This window comes from Panicum virgatum, chromosome 2N, assembly GCF_016808335.1.
Source record: "Panicum virgatum strain AP13 chromosome 2N, P.virgatum_v5, whole genome shotgun sequence".
NCBI classification, from domain to species: Eukaryota; Viridiplantae; Streptophyta; class Magnoliopsida; order Poales; family Poaceae; genus Panicum; species Panicum virgatum.
The window spans coordinates 68,085,564-68,103,647 of record NC_053146.1 but is presented as its reverse complement, the minus strand read 5'-3'; the positions used below and the strand labels follow the sequence as shown (position 1 = coordinate 68,103,647).

General features: G+C 46.4%; 2 protein-coding genes and 1 long non-coding RNA gene across 6 annotated transcripts; 2 read left to right on the top strand and 1 right to left on the bottom strand.

Annotated features, from left to right (window-relative positions):
• Nucleotides 1–898: 898 nt before the first annotated feature.
• Nucleotides 899–1,532, top strand: LOC120659035. Its single transcript, XR_005668909.1, has 2 exons — nt 899–1,143; nt 1,260–1,532. It is a non-coding gene; the product is annotated as an uncharacterized LOC120659035 (long non-coding RNA).
• Nucleotides 1,533–10,417: 8,885 nt separating this feature from the next.
• Nucleotides 10,418–11,661, top strand: LOC120662092 (protein EARLY RESPONSIVE TO DEHYDRATION 15-like). Of its 2 annotated transcripts, none has more exons than XM_039941188.1 (2): nt 10,418–10,646; nt 10,834–11,661. In XM_039941188.1, exon 2 carries the CDS (start codon nt 10,860–10,862, stop codon nt 11,334–11,336), a length of 477 nt encoding a protein of 158 aa, XP_039797122.1. In that variant the 5' UTR covers nt 10,418–10,646; nt 10,834–10,859; the 3' UTR covers nt 11,337–11,661. The 2 variants fall into 2 exon arrangements, with proteins under 2 accessions (XP_039797122.1, XP_039797123.1); XM_039941189.1 differs by having other exon boundaries at nt 10,514–10,646; nt 10,821–11,661.
• Nucleotides 11,662–12,318: 657 nt separating this feature from the next.
• Nucleotides 12,319–18,084, bottom strand: LOC120662090 (ubiquitin carboxyl-terminal hydrolase 24-like). Of its 3 annotated transcripts, none has more exons than XM_039941186.1 (7): nt 17,653–18,084; nt 16,378–17,109; nt 16,110–16,297; nt 15,350–15,591; nt 14,569–14,711; nt 13,377–13,553; nt 12,319–13,027 (listed from the first exon to the last, which is right to left on the bottom strand). In XM_039941186.1, exons 1-7 carry the CDS (start codon nt 17,689–17,691, stop codon nt 12,839–12,841), a joined length of 1,710 nt encoding a protein of 569 aa, XP_039797120.1. In that variant the 5' UTR covers nt 17,692–18,084; the 3' UTR covers nt 12,319–12,838. The 3 variants fall into 3 exon arrangements, with proteins under 3 accessions (XP_039797120.1, XP_039797119.1, XP_039797121.1); XM_039941185.1 differs by having other exon boundaries at nt 16,083–16,297; nt 17,653–18,080; XM_039941187.1 differs by lacking the exon at nt 13,377–13,553 and having other exon boundaries at nt 16,083–16,297; nt 17,653–18,080.

Sequence of the window (18,084 nt, the reverse complement as noted above, 5' to 3'; positions counted from 1 at the left end):
CAAACTTGGACGACCCTGAAAGTGAAGATATTCCTTTGGTTGGCATTCAGACAACGTCATTGGATGGCTGACAGAAGAGAGAGACATGATCTGGAGACACACACACAAATTGCCCTCTCTATGATCAAGAACCTGAAACACATGAGACCACCTGTTCACCTCTTGTACTGTGACTATATATGCAAGTCTGGTATGAAGTCTTTGGCTCTTTGCAGCCCTGAGTGTGAATCTGTCACTGCCAAGAGCTCCATGCTCGATCAGGGAACGGTGGCACAAATTCAGATCGCCGCTTCCTGGTAGCTCTCCTGCGTATTGGAGAAAAGAATAGACACTGCATCTAATAAATTGTTGGGCACGCAAGGCAGGCTGTCAACCAGCTTGCAAACGAAACTGAAAGAGACTGCAATTGAAAGAGACATCTCGCGAGAGTTACAGGAGGCAAGATGTGTAAAAAAACAGAAAAAAAACTTTTCGCATGATCGTTGGACATGCAAGATGCAACGGCTCTCTCTGCCCGGCTGCCGTGCATATATGCATCGAGGCCGCACCGCGGCTTCTAGCAAGACAGCAAGTTAATAACGCCTTGCTGGTGGCCGTACAAGCATGTGCTAGCTAGCACTTTCCGTTTACCTGGGTTCAGACTTTGGACCAAATAGATGGTGTGGTCCTCCGTCATGCTCGATCAGGAGCTCGATCGGGTTGGTTCTTTTTTTTACTCCGATGATCCACGAATGAGAAATTACTGGTGGCCGGGGCTGTAACTAACGGTTGGTGAATTGAATGACTCATTCATGTCGCTGGGCCGGGGTCACGTACCCGGCCGGCCCGTGCAGCGCTGAATCTTTACCCATAAATAGCTACAGCTTCCCGCGTGATGATCGATCATTCATCGAGGGAGAATGGAAGGAGATGAGAGGGACAACAAGAAGACATGAGGCTACTATACCAGGGGTGGTGTCTCGTCATGTGTGTCTTCAGTACTCTTGGGGAGTGGGATGCGGAAGGAATTCTAGGGTGCGTTTGGTTGGAGAGCAAGGTAGGATGGAATGGTTCCATTCTACTTGCTCCATCATTGTCGCATTGCTTGTGTTGCTCTTCTCCATCAGCATGACGAAGGGCGTCAATAGAGAGTACCAGTTTGATGTAAATGTGCAGCAGCAAGAAGCTAGTAGCATGCTAGTTGATGTGTGTTCCATCAACCGTTGGCAGTTACAGCTTTGCAAAAATTTGATGCGATTAATGTTGCGATGGCAATGTAGGTGCAAATGACATACTTAACGTGGCTGTGCAGCAGCAAGAGCGTCGTGATGGTGAACGGGCAGTTCCAGGGGCCGACAGTGTTTGCTAGAGAGGTGCAGTGATCATAGTGGCAGCTCCACGAAACCGCTATAACGCAGCTCCACAAAACCGCTATAATGCCGCTATAGCACCGCTATTTAAAACGCTGATTTCTATGTTTGGTTTGACCTCTGTTAGCCACCGTTTTGTGGGGACTGTCTATCAGTCAATCAAGACCCTCATTTGTCTTCCCCTGTGCTTGGTGCCCCTTCTCTACCCCGGCGCTTGTTTTTTTGCCCGCATGAATGAAATTGAGCTCGAATCTGATTTGCTTGGCCGCCGCATCCATCAAATCCAGCTTCAATCGGAATGAATCGGAGCTGTCTGCCGCTGAATCAAAGCCGGCGGTCTGGCCTCGGCTAAGTTTGGATACATTGATTTTTCATCTTTTCTTTTTCTATTGCTGCAACGGACTTTTAGCTTGGATCGACTCTCTTGTCTTCCTGATTTCACCACCATCCGAGTTTGATGCAAAAGACAAAAAAAATAGCATATTTTGTGGCCGGGTGTAGCAATTTTCTTGGTGTCTCCTAGCCTTTGCACGGCGCCCGTTGCCGCAGCTTGCTTCTGCTTCTGCTCGCCTTCATCTAGCAAGCACCAGCCCTTTGCGTCGTGCCCTTGCATGCTCGCCCCTTGCTGGCCCTCTGCGCCGCTCTCGCTTGCCCGTCGCTCACCGCCTCTGCTCACCTCCGTGCTCGTTTAGCCATTGCTCGCCACACCAGCTCCACGCACCGCGCTACCAGCCGCTCATCATTTGCCGCTTCCGGGCATTGTGCTGTATGCTCGCCGCAGCCTTCGCAGTTGGTGTTGGCCACTGGGATCTAGGGGTGCCGATCGGTAACCATTAGGTGCCCCTCCAACCTCTCTAGTTCAAAATTTTATATTAATTCTCCAAAACTATATCTCAATTTGGAAAACTAGTATAAAATTTTGAATTAAAGAGGGTTGGAGGTGCACATAAGAGTCATCCATTTGCATCCCTACTGGGATCACCCTCCTACCATGGCGGATAGGCCCCTATTGGCGAAGAGAGTCCTGGTGCTCGTAGGTTTGATCGAGAAGAGTTCGAGTTTTTTCATGAGCATGGACGGGAAGAGTTAAGAGAGGGCGGGTGGGTAAGCGAGCTATCGGTGAAAAAAATAATTGTATTTTGACATAAATGATCTCTAACTCGCAGTTTTTATGGGTCTACACCTCCTTCTAATTTCCTCCACCCTGATAGGTGGGTCTAGTGTGAGAGATACGGTGGACCTAGTCCAAATAAAAAATATTTTTAATTGGTTTCAATTTTTATAATATAGATTAATACAAAGATGCGAAACTCTCTTGTGCATTCGAGAAAAAATACACTGCAGCTAATAAATCGTTGGGCACGCAAGGGAGGCTGTCAACCTGCTTGCAAAAGAAACAGAATGAGTGATCTCGCGAGAGTTACAGGAGGCAAGATGTGTAAAAAAATAGAAAAACAACTTTTCGCATGATCGTTGGACATGCAACGGCTCTCTCTACCTGGCTATCGTGCATCTATGCATCGAGGCCGCACTACGGCTTCTAGCGAGACAGCAAGTTAATAACGCAAAGCTGGTGGCTATATACAAGCATGTGCTATACAAGCAAACTATACCATTAGTTTTTTATTTCTTCTAAGTTTAATACTTCATACATATAAGATTTTCATTCGATGTGATAGTTTTGGAATTTTGAATTTTGCATTTTACTCGATCCGATGATCCATGAATGAGAAATTACTGGTGGCCGGGCTGTAACTAACGATTGGTGAATTGAAGGACTCATGTCGCTGCCCCGGGGTCACGTACCCGGCCGTCCCGTGCAGCTGAATCTTTACCCATAAATAGCTACAGCTCCCCGCGTGATGATCGATCATTCATCGAGGGAGGGAGAATGGCAGGAGCCAGGAGATGATAGGGACAACAACAACAAGACATGGGCTACTATACCATCGGTGTCTCGTGATGCATATGTTTTCAACAATATTCTTGGGGAGTGGGATGCAGAGGGAATTCTAGGTCCTGTGCCCGAGCAACCATTTGGTTCGCATGTAGAACAACAGACTGCATCAGCCAACGGCGAACGAGCTTGTAACAAGCTCGGTGGTGGGGCTGCTGGGTGTAGCGCGAAGCCGCCAATCCCCTGCATGCGTGAGTTGTTCCAGCCTCGCGCGGCGCGGATTTTCGCAATAGGGGTTGTGCTACTCTAATAATCTCGGCAGACTCTCTCTCACGTACTGCCATTGAAATTGTATGTGTGAGGTGGGGTTGCGGCGTGTAGGGGCGGATTTAGGTAGGCCTGTCGATCCCTTGGTGTAACTGGAGCTATGTCATGGGCTAGATAACTACCGGCGTCGCGCTCGGCAAGATGGCGGTGGAGATCCGCCGGAGCATAGGAAGAACGATAGAGAGAATAGGACATTTAGGTTTCTGATTCACGATGTCCCTTCTCCCGGATTCCCACACTGGTTACATTGACTTGGCTCATGGGCCGACGAAACATGGGCTCATAGGCCCGATAACGGACACGCAGGCCCGGGGACATTTTAGGACATCACAAGCTACCGCGCATCGAGCCCTAAAATTCAGAGCCCCCCCCCCCCCCCCCCCCCCCCCCCAACGTACAGCAGTTGATCAGCTCATATCCTTGTTCCAAAGCTGCACGTCGACAGGCCCTGTAATACACAGATGGAAGAAAAACTCCATTGCGAGCAAATTAAAGCAGGGAGATGAGGAGGAGAGAGAGAAAAAGAAGAAGAAAAGGATAAAGATGAGGGTTGAGCTATACGCTTTCTTCATAAGCAGGAGTAATTCTCGTTCGAAAAAGAAAGGTGGAGATGGAGGAACGAGAAGCAAATTCCTCCTAATTTTCATTCCTGCGATCCTGCCTCCGCCACTGACGGGGTGTGTGTGTGTTAGGGTTGCGTGCGTACGGGCGTGGACACTGAGGGATACTTTACAGTTGTACCGGGGGTGGGGGGGACATGCAGAGCCTTATATTACCAGTGCCACCGGACTATCGGACAGGGGCGAAGCTACACTATGTGTCCCTGATGCACGTGCACCATGGTGAAAAAAGAATTTCCTACTAGTTAATTGAAATTTACCATGTAAATCATATTTAGTTTTATTTCTTGCAATGGAAAGTGCATCTTCGCCACTGCTATCGGAGTCTGCCGGCACCGCGCCGGACGGGAGCGGTGGTTGGCACATCTGGCTGCATGAGAGACGTGTACGTAGTACATGTTGATTAATTCGCTGCTCCTTTTCTTTTACGGGGCCAATCGCTCCGCTCCATGCTCAACCGTTGCAAACGTCCTCTGGTCCTGCACCGTCTGTGGGCTGTGGCCCGTGGATGCTTAGTATATTTGTGATCGAGGATCATTCAGAATCGAGACACGCTGCCCCTACGTTGGGATTCATATCCACGGCAAGGCGAGACACCACCCGGCCGGACACGATCGGCCGGGCGGTGGATCATCGATCGCGCTCCTCGGGACCACCGCGCGCTAGCTCATGATTTCGTCGCAGCGGGCGGGCGAGGTCACGCTCCCACAACGGCGATGCGACGGCGAGCTAGCGTAGTACCAGGTGATCTGATCGAGGTACGGTGGCCCGGCCGGCCGCTCGAATTGAAGAGGGGTGGGGGGCCATGCCGTGCCGTGCCGATGCAGCCCACGGCACGGGCACTTGATGGAAAAGAATTGCACAGGAACTGCTCGACGAATAATCCAACTGCGATCCATCTCCATCGCCATTAGAGAACAGAACACCACCCACCCACTGGCCTCATTTTCAATTCCAAGCAGCGATGTCCGCTAGCTTGGGGAGACTGGCTTTAACTGATGGAAAAGAATTACTCCAAAAAAAGCTAGCACATCGCATGGATGGAGAATAATAATAACTAGGCGTGTAGCCCGCGCATTTGCGCGGCTAGTACTGAAAATTCAAAAATTCAGATATCGTTATATCCTTAATTAAAAATTATACTAATTTTTTTTACAATACATCACCATGTTCATTATCGTAAATTATATCTTATTATTGATTAAAACAATTCAAATATGATCTACCTATAATAACAATTTGATTTTTTGAGCTTTAATAATATTATGCTTATAATTATTCTTATTTTTATTTTATTTTGATTGATTGTTGTTAGCTTTAGTTTTTATTAATAGTATATATTTGTAACGGATACATAGCTAAATGATATTTCATATTTAATTTTTCATAATGGCATTGGTGGGTAATTTTTAATTAGGCACAGGGGTATTTTAGACTAATTTTTTCGTAATGGTGGTGGTGGGTAATTTTAATTTTTCTTTTTTCTCCGATTAATGTGGGAATTTTTAGACTTTGAAAGCGAACGTGGATGCTTTATTTGTTGGCTAAATAATAAAATAATAGATAATAATTCATGACCACACAGCACAGCAGCCGTCGATCTCGGCCGTCCAGTCATTGCATACGCGTCGGCCGACTACTGCTACTTTTTTTTTTTTTGAGAAACGGTAAAAGCTTTCATTACACACAGAAGGCCATAGAAATTCTAACACACCGTGAAGCCAAACTGATACAGAGAGTTCATCCACTGATCTAGCTAAAACATGAGCAACCTCGTTCCAACATCTAGTTACACGAACAAAAGAGTAGACGACGGTAGAAGGTTGCACAGCTATCTTAATATCTTGAGTTATAATTCTTGTATGCCAACAATCCATGGTTTCTGACTGGAGCTTCTGAACCAAAGAAAGACAATCAATAGCAATCATGGCATGACTATATGGAAGCTCCTAAACAAAAAGAATTGCCCACCTGACTACAATAGCCTCTGCTAATTCAGAATTTGTGATCATGTCAATGCCCAACTTCCGCTCTATGGTCTCTAACCACAATGCCAATACCTATTCGATTAGCTTTCTGAAAAATTGCTGCATCTATATTCATCATAATCCATCCTTTAAGATCACTCATCATCAGCAGGGCTAAATCATATGCGCACCAGCTCCACATTTCATTTTCTAGATGACTCATCAATTAGAGAGTTCACCTTTAAGATCACCAGGAATGTCGACAGGGCCGAGACTAGCTGCTACTGCTAGGCGCTAGCGACATACAGCAACGGTGTCGCTGTCGACCGAGCGCATGCAGGATCCATTCGTCAAAGCAGCAGCAGCAGCAGCTTTATCACGAACAAGCAGCAGGCATCTTTTGAGGCTTTTTGACCACATCATTAGCACATGTGGGTTACTGTAGCACTTATAGCTAATCATACACTAATTAAGCTCAAAAGATTCGTCTCGTCGTGTACATCCAAACTGTGTAATTAGTTTTGTTATTCAATTACATTTAGTGCTTCATACATGTGTTCAAATGAGAGGTGAAAATTTTTGGGTGAAAATTTTTGGGAAGTAAACGGGGCCTCAGATAAATGAGACTGCTCCTTCTGAAAAGAGAAGACTATCCGCAGCGCTTTATTACTGATGGGTGGCCTGGTTTGCTTCAAAATACTGATGGGTGGTCGTCCATCGCGTGCGCGTCGCCGGTTACAGCGACGACTCGATCAAAAGAGAGAGAAAAAGAATCGATGCATCCAAGACAGCGACGACTCTTGGTGTGACCGTGTACGTACGCGGACGTACACGGCTATCGCGCTGCAGCGCCCGTGCTTATCCGGTTGCTCAATTCCAAAACTTTACAAGATTTTCTATCATATTTAATCTTCCAACGCATGCATGAAGTATTAAATATAATTAAATAAAATAATTAATTATACAGATTGTCTGTAATTTATGATACAAATCTTTTGAATCTAATTAATCCATGATCGGATAATAATTACCAAATACAAATGAAAATGCTTCAGTACTTTACACTCTAAAGTTTAGCAACTAAACAAGGCCTCAGTGCAAAACTGCAAGGGCAAGCTAGCTAAGCACCTCTTGTTTCAAAAAAAAAAACTAGCTCCTCTCGCACTCTGACGTGGACAGGCCATCCAATGATTGCCCACCGGCTGCCGCCTGCTGGCACATGCTGTGGATCGGAGCCCCGGCCGGGTAACATGGGATGATGGCTGGGACGCGAAAATATCCCGTCAATAAAATGAATCAATTCTATCAGACGAGGGAGATGACCGGAGATCGACCGCAGGATCAGCCTGGAAATGCTCGCCGAAATAATTCCCATCTCAACTGGGGAATCGAACAACCGATCGATCAGTCGGCGATCGATACGCGGCGGGGCAAGGGGGATCGATCGGGGGAGCTCCCCAGCCGCGAGGCCGCGGCGGGCCGGGCACCGGCGGACGGAGACGGAGGGAATTTATTTTGGGGTGAGAACGCAGCTGGCTGCTGCGACCGGGGGCGGCGGGTCAGTCGTCGCGGCGGTCTTGCCCCGCAAAGCGGGTCGTCGTCGTCGATCTACAGCCGTGCATGCGCCTGCGCTTCCACGCTTAATTGTAAGAGTAAGACCAGTCCCAACTCTTCTAGTACTCCTGATGGTGTTCATAAAATTAATAAACATATCATTTAAGGAATTTGATGACATGGGAAAAGAGTTAATGAAAAAAAATAGATATAGTTTCTCATGCAAAACACCATGTCTACAAAAATTAAAAAAGAGAGAAAAGTGATAGGATAAGCCAAGAAAACAAAAGAGGGAGGATTGGATGAGATTTATTTTTGAACGAACAAGCACAAAATTGTGCTTATTTCATTGATAGAGAAGAGGAGTTACATGTACGGCTAACCGGCAAAGTACAAAAAAAAATAGCGTCAACCAAAATTAGTCTCGCGCTAGTAAGGCCGCAAGGTGCTTCGCCCAGCTTGAACCCAGGCGTTCGCCTCTTTCTTTATTTTCACGAAGAGGGAAATCACAATAGACTCGCGGCGTTGGAAAACTCGTGCGTTCCTCTCCTTCCAGATCTCCCAGACAACGAGCATGGTTAGGGTTCGTATCGCCTTCCGCGGTGTTGAGGGTGTCATCGCGACACTACTCCACCATTCAGAGTGGTGCTACTCGTTCTCCAGTTGGAGGGTCGTAACCCTGGCTGCGCGACCCAATTTGCCACTAGGTCCCAGATTCGTCGTGTATAGCGGCATTCAGCCGTTAGATGTAGCGAAGTCTCCATTGTTCTTTTTGCAGAGATTTATTTTCTTTCATTCATCATAGAAACTATGCATTGAGAATGTAGTGTCTGTGGGTACTCTTTTACTTTCTTTTTTTAGATACCACTTATAGACATTGGTAGCTGGTGCTGATTTGTTATGAGATAAAAGTACTGCTGGCTGACTGATGGTTGGTGGTTGGTGCTGATTTGATGTGAGAGAAAAACACCGCTGGTTGGTTGGCTGACAGACCAAACGAACAGAGTGTGGATTGGGAATGACCTAATTGTTGACCGTGCTCGATCGACCGGTCGCTCCAGTATGATGTACAATACTTTTGTTTCCAAGACACCGTCAACTAACATACCTACACATGATAGAAACCTTGTTTTACATGAATGTACTCCACTGAACACGAATGAAGTTTGGAATTATATCTATGTCAAGCTTCTGCGTCCGGCACGGTCGTCTATCGTGTACTAGCCTTTTTAAGTTTGGCTACCTTTTGAACGGGAAAAACTGAAGAGCTGACGAGGACCAAGGACAAGGACCACTGGCGATCAAAATATATCGCTGAACGCTCTATGCAAGCCATTGAATGGGAAACAAAGTGCCATCGCCCCGCTGGAGTATAATAATAATAATAACGTTTATTTCACCGAATCAATTTGCAATTAAGTATGCATGCTTATTAAGACGTGCCGGTCGATCTGTGATCGCGACGTATTTGTCCCTAGCGTGCTCATCGGGTCCATTCCTAGTTCTTGTGGTGGTTTAGTTCCTGATGCCGTATGCCACGTCCTTGAATACTAATTAATTTCATGGACCAAGTTGTTTCAGATCTTAATTATTTGGTCAGATTCGTACATAGTACATAAACAATTTCATAGCATAACCATCAAGACGAAGAATTAGCGAACGTGTATGAATTTTATAATGATAAAACTCTCCCTCCTTTTTTCTCATAATAATTTTATCGTATTAATAAATTTGCTGATGTGACATGATATTTAATATCCATAAAATTTCTCATGAAACGTGAACATTAGATATGCTCATAGGGATTGAGGATTGACATCACAATCCAGCAAATAAAAGAGGATTGAGTTTTTTTTTATTGAAGAATGATAATGCGTCCTCTGCCTCTAGCTCAGGCTCAGTCAAGACAAAGCAGCTTTGTCAAACCGAGCTATCAGTTGAAACTAGGAGTGTTAATTGGTGACCCTTAGATGTACCTTCAATTTTTTAGTTTAAAATTTTATACTATTTCTTCAAAATCAAATCTCATTTCGAAAAATTAGTACAAAATTTTGAAATAAAGAGAATTAGAAGTGCACCTAAAAATCATCAATTAACATCTCTAGTTGAAACATATACGCTAAACATGCTAGCTCAATCGACGGGTAGTTTATGCATGTTGGATGGCTTACCCATCCTATTCGACTTCGAGACTTAGCGCAGCCGGGTGCTTGTATTTTCTATGGTGATAGGCTACATAGTCAATGACAAGAAGGTGATATTTATTTATTCTATCAATTTTAAGACGTGTAATCATTTTTAAAAATAAAATTTACTCTATTCGCTTGGCTTGTCAGCCAATCAACCAGCAGTAATTTTCTCTAACACTAAATCAGACACTGGCCACCAACTCCTAATAGTATTTTTTTCTCATAACAAATCAGCACCAATTATCCGCCATAAAGTGAAGAGAGTGATAGGGTGGGACTAGCTCATAACTCAAAATTGTTTAATCACAAACAGCACCCGCGGTTGACTGATGCCACGGTTTACACGTTCCATGGCTCCTTTCGTCCTTATCAGCCAGGAACCTTCCTGCGGAATAAACTAGAGATCTTCCCCCACCACCACACCGGCACAGACCAATCATTCACCTCGCCGCGGCTAACCACAGGGCGCCCACAGAAAATCCGGTGGCCACACCGCGTCCGCGAGAAAGAGGCCAAGCCGACCAGTCCCCATCGTCCCTCCGCCCCGCCCCGCCCCGACGACGCGACCCACCACCACCACGGCTCAGCTCCGGCGTCGCACCAGCGCCTGGCTATAAACACCCGCCCCTCCCCACCGCGGCACGGCACGGCAGCCAAAAACCACCCCAAAAACTGTACGGGATATTTCCATTGTCCGCTCGGCTTGGCACGTCGACTCCAAAGCGAAGCGAAGCGAGGAAAAGGTAAGCTCCAACACCAGAAAGCTTTCTCAGATCTGTGGCGTTAACGATTTCCCCTTCCGGATCTGAGCGAGCTGAGCTCGGGCGATCGGATCGCGGGAGCTGTTGGCTGTTGCACGAGCACGAGCTCGCTGCTCGAGCAAGCTGAGCCTAAAGCTGACCGCTTTCTCTCTTCCCGTGCTTGTTCCAGGCAGTAGAGCTGTGCAGAGGAGGAGGATGAGCACCATGGCCGTGGCGTCGTCGTCGCTGAACCCGAACGCGCCGCTCTTCATCCCGGCGGCGTACCGCCAGGTGGAGGACTTCTCGCCCGAGTGGTGGGAGCTCGTCAAGACCACCGCCTGGTTCCGCGACCACTGGTTCCGCCAGCACCAGCTCCACGAGGCGGCCTACGAAGCCGCCTTCGGGCTCCCCGACGACGCCGACGTCGACGTCGCCGCGCTCCTCCCCGACGACTCCGTCGACCTGCTCGACACCGACGACCTCTTCTACGCGCCCGACCACCACGTCGCCAAGCCCGCCGGGTACGACCTCGACGTGCTCAGGGCGGTGAGCCTCGGCTCCCCGAGGGCCGTCGTCGGCGCCCCGTCGCCGCGCGCCCAGCAGCAGCAGCAGCAGCAGAGGCACGCGGACAAGCCGGCGCACCACGTCGGCGTCAGGGGCGCCGCTCGCCGCTTCATCCACCAGCCTCGCTAGAGCCCTTCCTTCGTCTCCTGGCGACCCGCGATGGCTGCTGCCGCTGCTGTCTAGTGTAACATCAAGTCTAGTCTCTGTTTCTGTTTATACGTACGACTAAAAAAGAGAGGAGAAACTCAACCAAGGAGTCTGGAGCTCTCCTCTCCTTGTAGTTTCTTGTGTTCAGTTCAGATCAGGTCCATCGAGCTGTCTTAGAAAAGAGAAAAAAAACAAGCAAAAAAATTTGGAGTGATGCAGAATCATGTACTACTGCTCCTCCTACCTTGTTCATGTTGTTGGATATAAGATGGCAAGCAGTCTGATACTCTGATGTTAGAACTCTTCACTCCTTTGGTCTTTGCTCTTTCTTTTGGGGAGAAGGGGCGGAGGGGGATGTGCCCTCTAAATTCGAGCCTGAAAATGTGGTCTCTGATTGCGATGATGGATGGTGATTCTGCTTGGCTCACTCCTTCCATCCGGAGGTTTACAAGCAATGCCAATATCTCTAGTTCTTGGGAAAAATGATGATGAGTGATGGTACACAGGGCGGTACAAGCATAGTGTCGCTGCGTAAAAGGTATTGAAAGCTCCTTCGGATTTCTTAAATGATGCAGCACTCAAGCAAATGATAGATGCTAGATGGAAACGGCTTGCAATTGATCCCTGCAGGATGGAATTCTCGGTCCGTTGGTATTGATCATTGATGAACGGATTTGGCTTGCATTAGGTTGCCTGGTCTATTTCAGGACGCTCCACTCTGACTCGCTCTGATTTTCTATTGTTTCACTCTGTTTCAGATAGCTTAACTTTATTTCAACTTTTATCAAGTGCAGATGGCACTGAGTTGTTAAGGCTTCAAGATCCTGAGGAAGCCAAGCAGCAACATGAGCAACTTTCCAAAGGACCTTTTACATGCCTAGTGATCTCTGCCGTCCGCATCTACTGTCTAGCGACTACTGAGGAAAAAAAATGAAGTTGTAATTCGATCTTCCAAACTAAGAAGTAATAGAAAACACTGATGAACCACATAATTTTGAAAGCTTGAAAAATAGTACCACAAAACTTCTGGGAATCAAGAATGCCACAACTGAGTTTCAAAAAAAAATGCCACAACTGCACTGACTAACAGCAGGCCTAACCGATTGCAGTTCGCTACATTCTTTTCCGAAATCAGCTTGCCAGGTGTAGCAGCCAACCAGCCCCGTCCATTTGTCGCAATCTTTTCACACAATTCCCTTCATGGCTTGTGAAACATTTGTTTCAACAACTCCTAATAATAAGTGGAAATACTACAGTGGACATAACAAGTGTGTATGAATCAGAACAAAGACTTTTCTCAAAACAATACTTCAGGTCAGACGAAAGCGTATTCACTTCACACCTTCCTTGACATGTTGGATTCAAGGGCAAGGACTCCATGACAGGGCCATGCCACCATGAAACCGAAATGATTTGAAGCTTTCCAAACAGGTTAATCATGCTTGCAGCAGCAATAAGGGCTATTAATCAACTGCGTGGTACTTTCAGACTTGCTGGTAGAACAGGATATATGCTTGGTCATGCAAGACCTCGTTCTGGCCCACAGGGGCGACAGCATCATCGTCAAATCGAAGCCACTGGCCGTTGGCATGCTTTGCATGAGCAGTGTAGTGCCCCCTGTATGGGTCCCTCCCATGATGAGTGATGGTCGCAACAAGTTCATATTTTCTACCCTGCATACGACAAAGACAAAAAGTTAGATCAAGTGATTCAGTAGTAATCAATCAACTATTAATCATTTCAATCTCTGTCATGAGTTACGACCATGTAAAATTTGCTTGCCTCAAGTGCATTCGCAGTGATTTTTCTACAAACTTAAATGCACAATTAAATGTACCGATCTGGATTTGCATGGCAAAAAAAGATTCTACTAGCGAATTTGGAATAACTGTCCAAAAATTAGGACAATGGAGGAAACTACAGACATAAAGCATGCCTGCACGTGAGAACCATTGATCCAATAGAAGATACCAACAAATATATCAAATAACCATTTACAGAAGCAATCCAGCAAACTATTACCTCTGACAACGGCAAGCTCAGCAGGTCACGACTAAGAACCAGCTGCAGAGGGAAGTGGAGTGGCTTATAAAGTTTAGCGCTCCCATGATTTCCATAACTGAACCTCTTCAAGTGTAGTATCATTATCTTTGAAAGCGCGTGTATCTTGAATGATTTTCTAGCAGTCACCACACCAGCCTGTAAGGTCAAGTTTGATATTACATTGTAACTGTAGCTGATTGCACCAAAGTTCAGCTAGGCGCTAGGCGGAATCTAGGCGCTGACCCATTGCCTAGCGCCTAGTCGGGAGTACTCGGTCCTAGGCGCTCCTAGGCGTTTTATATATATACTAATATACATATATTATCTTCTAAAAGAAAAAAATAAACAGCTGAATAGTGGGCTCAGATAGGTAAAAAGGCTGATTTAGGGAAATAGAAAGGCCCAAGAGACAACCTGTCCAGTCCATAGAAAGGCCCAAGAGAGAGGCAACCTGTCCAAACCCTATCCATCTCCCAACTCCCGCATCCTTCGTGAGGCTCGTCTCCAGCCTCAGCCGCCACCGCCGCCAATTCCTCTCCTCTCCCTCTCCGACATCTCTCTCTCCTCTGCTGGGCGCCCACGCCTGCGCCAGAAGCTGCCCGTGCAAGCCCCTGCCGCCGCCGCAGCTCCTCCCCCCCCCCCCCCACCGGCGACCTCCGCCAGGCGCTCCTCCACCCCCACTGGCTCTGCCGACGAGCTGCCACCGCCTAGAAGAGCGACTACGGCCAAATCGACGCGGCAGGGCTTCGACTAGCGCCTAATCGCGCGCTGCGGAATCGCCGCCTAGCCGAACCATGGATTGCACTAAGTTACTGCATCTATTTATGAAAGAAGAGCTGTACTGTGGCACTAAATAAACAAAATGTAGAAAATTACAGTTCAATTAAAACTTTAAGTTGCAGCAAATTCAAGAGAAGACAAAAGTTCAAATAAGCAAAACGTAACTGACTAGGCATATGCCCATCTTTAAAAAGGTATAAATCCAAAACAAAAAATTGTAAAGGCGTTCTAGAATGCATCTCGTAAAACAAACTAGAAGATACATTCAAAATTTTGCCTATGCAAGTAGTTCTGTAAACAAAATGCATTGCATCACATTCATGGATGGCATCACTTGTATTGCACACAATGAATTCAAGATCAAATTACTAAACACAAAGTGATAAGGTACCTTTCCAGCAGCTGTTCTGTATCCTTCTAAAGACTCAGGAGCAGAGAAAAGATGAAGTGCATCGTTCAGTGTCTGAACAGCATCTGGGAATATATCAAGATGGAGAAGTAGGAAGGGCTCAACTGTAGCTGATGCTTTGTTACCTGGCAAGTGCAAAGAATAATCATCAGTACAAAATAGTGAGAAGGTAGATAGGCATAGGCTGCAGTGGGGAAACTAGAAGCGTTTGAATGGAATATCACCATACTCCAGTGGGGAAAATAGAAGCCTTTCTCTTTTATCTTACAGGATTGCAGAAGCAGAACTGACTCATGCAATATCAGCAAAACTTCAATGGCAGTGACAACAACACAGAATTACAGGGATAATGATAACTTTATAAGCAACCTTACAGGACACGGAATAGTTCTAGATTATTTTTTTTATTCTAGTACAAATGAAACACAAAGAAGATTTAATTGACAACATGTAGAGCTCTTGCTTTAAAAGCTAATGGACTTGATCAGGTAGAGATGAAAAAATTGATGACAGCACGTACAGCAGGAGGCAAAAGGTGACAACAATAGGAGTTGTTCAACACACATTAAATGCCTGGTAAAGCAGGGTTTACAGAGTTGGGAATTGATGTACAAAATATTTCTAAAATTGTTTTCATGGGAACATGATGCAAGCATAACAAATAAAGAAAAAATATTGTTTCCAAAAAAATGTTTCATAGAGATATATCAAGTTCAGTTATTTACACACCAAAAAAAGCTATTTCTCAGGACAAGACTTTTACCTGCAGCTTTCACAACACTCTGTAGTTGCCCCCCAAAAATAGAACTTAGTTCGGATGGAACAAAACTCTGAGTTCTAACTATTGCAGATTTGTTCTTTCGTCCAACAGTCTCCCAAGCATCATCGTCGGCAGAAGAAACAACCATACCCTCCTTTGAATTCGAACCATTGCCATTAAGCTTCAGCAGTTCATCATGCATTCTATTCATGGCAAAACTTAAAAACTCTTGAGCATCTTCTTGCCTGCAGAAATACAGAAATGCAAAGCATCACGAACTGAAACAAAAGCTTCAATTGCAAAGGAGATATATACTGAACATAACAGAAAACAGCATGCACATTGTCCATACAGACAACTGTTAGAATAAAATCGGTAACAAAGTATCATAAAATGCCATTAGACCATTTGGGAGCCTCTGAAAATGATCATGTGACCATGATTGTAAGCATAGCTTCCAACATAGATATGCAAAGTTTGGTTTGTGATAGAGAACAATCAAGATATATAACAGCATTAGTGGGATCAGCTAAAAAACTATCAATATATAATAGTCCAGGTCTTGCTAGTTTTTTTTTTTTGATAAACAGGTCTGCTACTTGCTACACTCGATGATATTATAGTCTCACACAAAGTCCTAAAGAGAAAAGGCCTCAACACAACAATAGAATAAATAGACCCATTGCTATATTCAATTAGCAGGCACAGCATTCACAACTTCAGGAGTTTTACTTGCCTAAGAACAGAATCAGCAAGCACTTGCCTTGGCCGAGCAGATGTTCCAGCCGGCACATCCGGAGTAAAGTTTCTGAGAACAGTATCGAACATGGCAGGATTAAGTGGTTTTGCAGCAACTGTAACAGCCTTCTCATTTTTCTTCATAACTGATTCGTCAAGCACATCAAATTGAGAGAGGAACTCAACAAAAGCACTCAGAGTTGGGTAGCCAACCTAAATTGAAAGGGCTTGTCAGAACAAAAGAAGTCAAATAAGCACCAAAATCGCATCAGACTGAATTGTTTAGGTGGTACCTTAGGTATACTTCGGTTTCTCAAATCCTGTAAAAGGTGGACAAAAGGCGGGCACGAAAGCAATGCCTGCAAAGTTGCATTCAAGAAGCAAATATTTCCTGTATTCCTCAAACCATGAGGAAGCAGGGGCATGTTCTGAGAGGCTTTCTTGTTTAAGCTTGTGACCGCCTCATCTGCTGAAGCTGCAACAATAGGTGTATCAACAACTGGGCTTCCATTTTCAGTTATTTCCTTTTCCTTATCTAACTTTCTGTTTTGAGTGGATTTGGTGCTTTCCTTGTCCACCTCTGACACTGCATGTGGTGCAGCATTGCTGATGCTTTTGGCAGTAACAACTGGAGGAGCAACAGGCATAGCTGGAGGAACAACAGCCTCCGTCTTCTTCACATTCTCTAATACAACATTGTTAGGAAAAACATTCACAAGGGGGCATCCATTAGCCAGAACTGGTCCACCATTTGGAAAGCTAGATCCTACAGCTTCCTTTTTATTACTGCATGCATTCTCTTTTGTAATGACACTGCTCTGAGCATCTGCTGATTTTGCAGGAAGAACAACACCTTTAGCAATAGGACTTGATGCTTTCTGTAGACTCAGAACTGAAAAGTTCAGCGAGCCAAACTGGATCTCTGGATGTTCCCATGATTTGGTCGCACTTTTAGTCGGACTTTTGAGAGGCTGACCCTGGAACAACTTCGTCTCATCCTCTGTAAAGGACCCGAACAGCAACATCTGCATTACATACATAGGCAACTGGATAATTAGAAGACCAGGACAACTTGGGCAACTTTGCTTGTTAACAAAACTCATGCCGCATAAAATCTACAGCATATGGAACTAGTTGTAAAGTGAGCCGTTTGGAAAGTAGCTCTATGCATTTAAGGAAACTTCTACTTCTACTTCGATTTACAGCAGAACTAGTGCCATACTCACCCGCGGCATCGCACACATTGAAGGCAAGAATATCTCAAGCACTGATCAATGATCACCTACTAACATCCAAACTGACTCGACAGTCCGATAGCTTATGCACTCTAGTAACGCGGGTATGATTCACACACACGCAGCAGCATTGAATCGTCATGCTAGGTACCACGAAAACACCATTCAAATATCCAATGAACTCACTCAGAACCCAACCTTCAACCACCCCACCCGCTTTAATGCGCCACGCCATGGGAGCAGGACGAGCAGTACCGACAGCTAACCCGCACAATTACACCTAAACCGATGGCATTTCAAACACACTGGCGGAAGGAGGGGCGGACTGGGTACCTTGTCGCCGCTGCCGCTGCCACTGCCGCCGCCACTCATCTCGGCTGCGGTGGGGAGGCCAATCTCTGGGCGCCGGAAGTGGCCGCTCGGGGAACCTCTTGGGAGCTCTTCTGCGACCGGGGCCAGAGGAAGCCGAGGTCGCAGGTGGGAGACATCAAAGGCGGCGGCGGCGGGCGGCGCCGAGTGGGGGGTGGCCGTCTGCGCGACCCGCCGCACGGCGCGGTACCTTTCGGTGGGGAGGCGGTCACTGGTCCGCGTGGCCGGGCCGGGGCGGCGCGATGGGGCTGCGCGGCGGGGACGGCGGAGCACCGCCGGGGCGAGGTGTGTAGGGTTTGGGGAGGGGAGAGGCGAGGGGGGTTGGGGACTTGGGGAAGGAAGGAGGACGGGGGTTGCTTGGGTTGGTAGTGTTTGTCGATGCGGGCGGGCGAATCG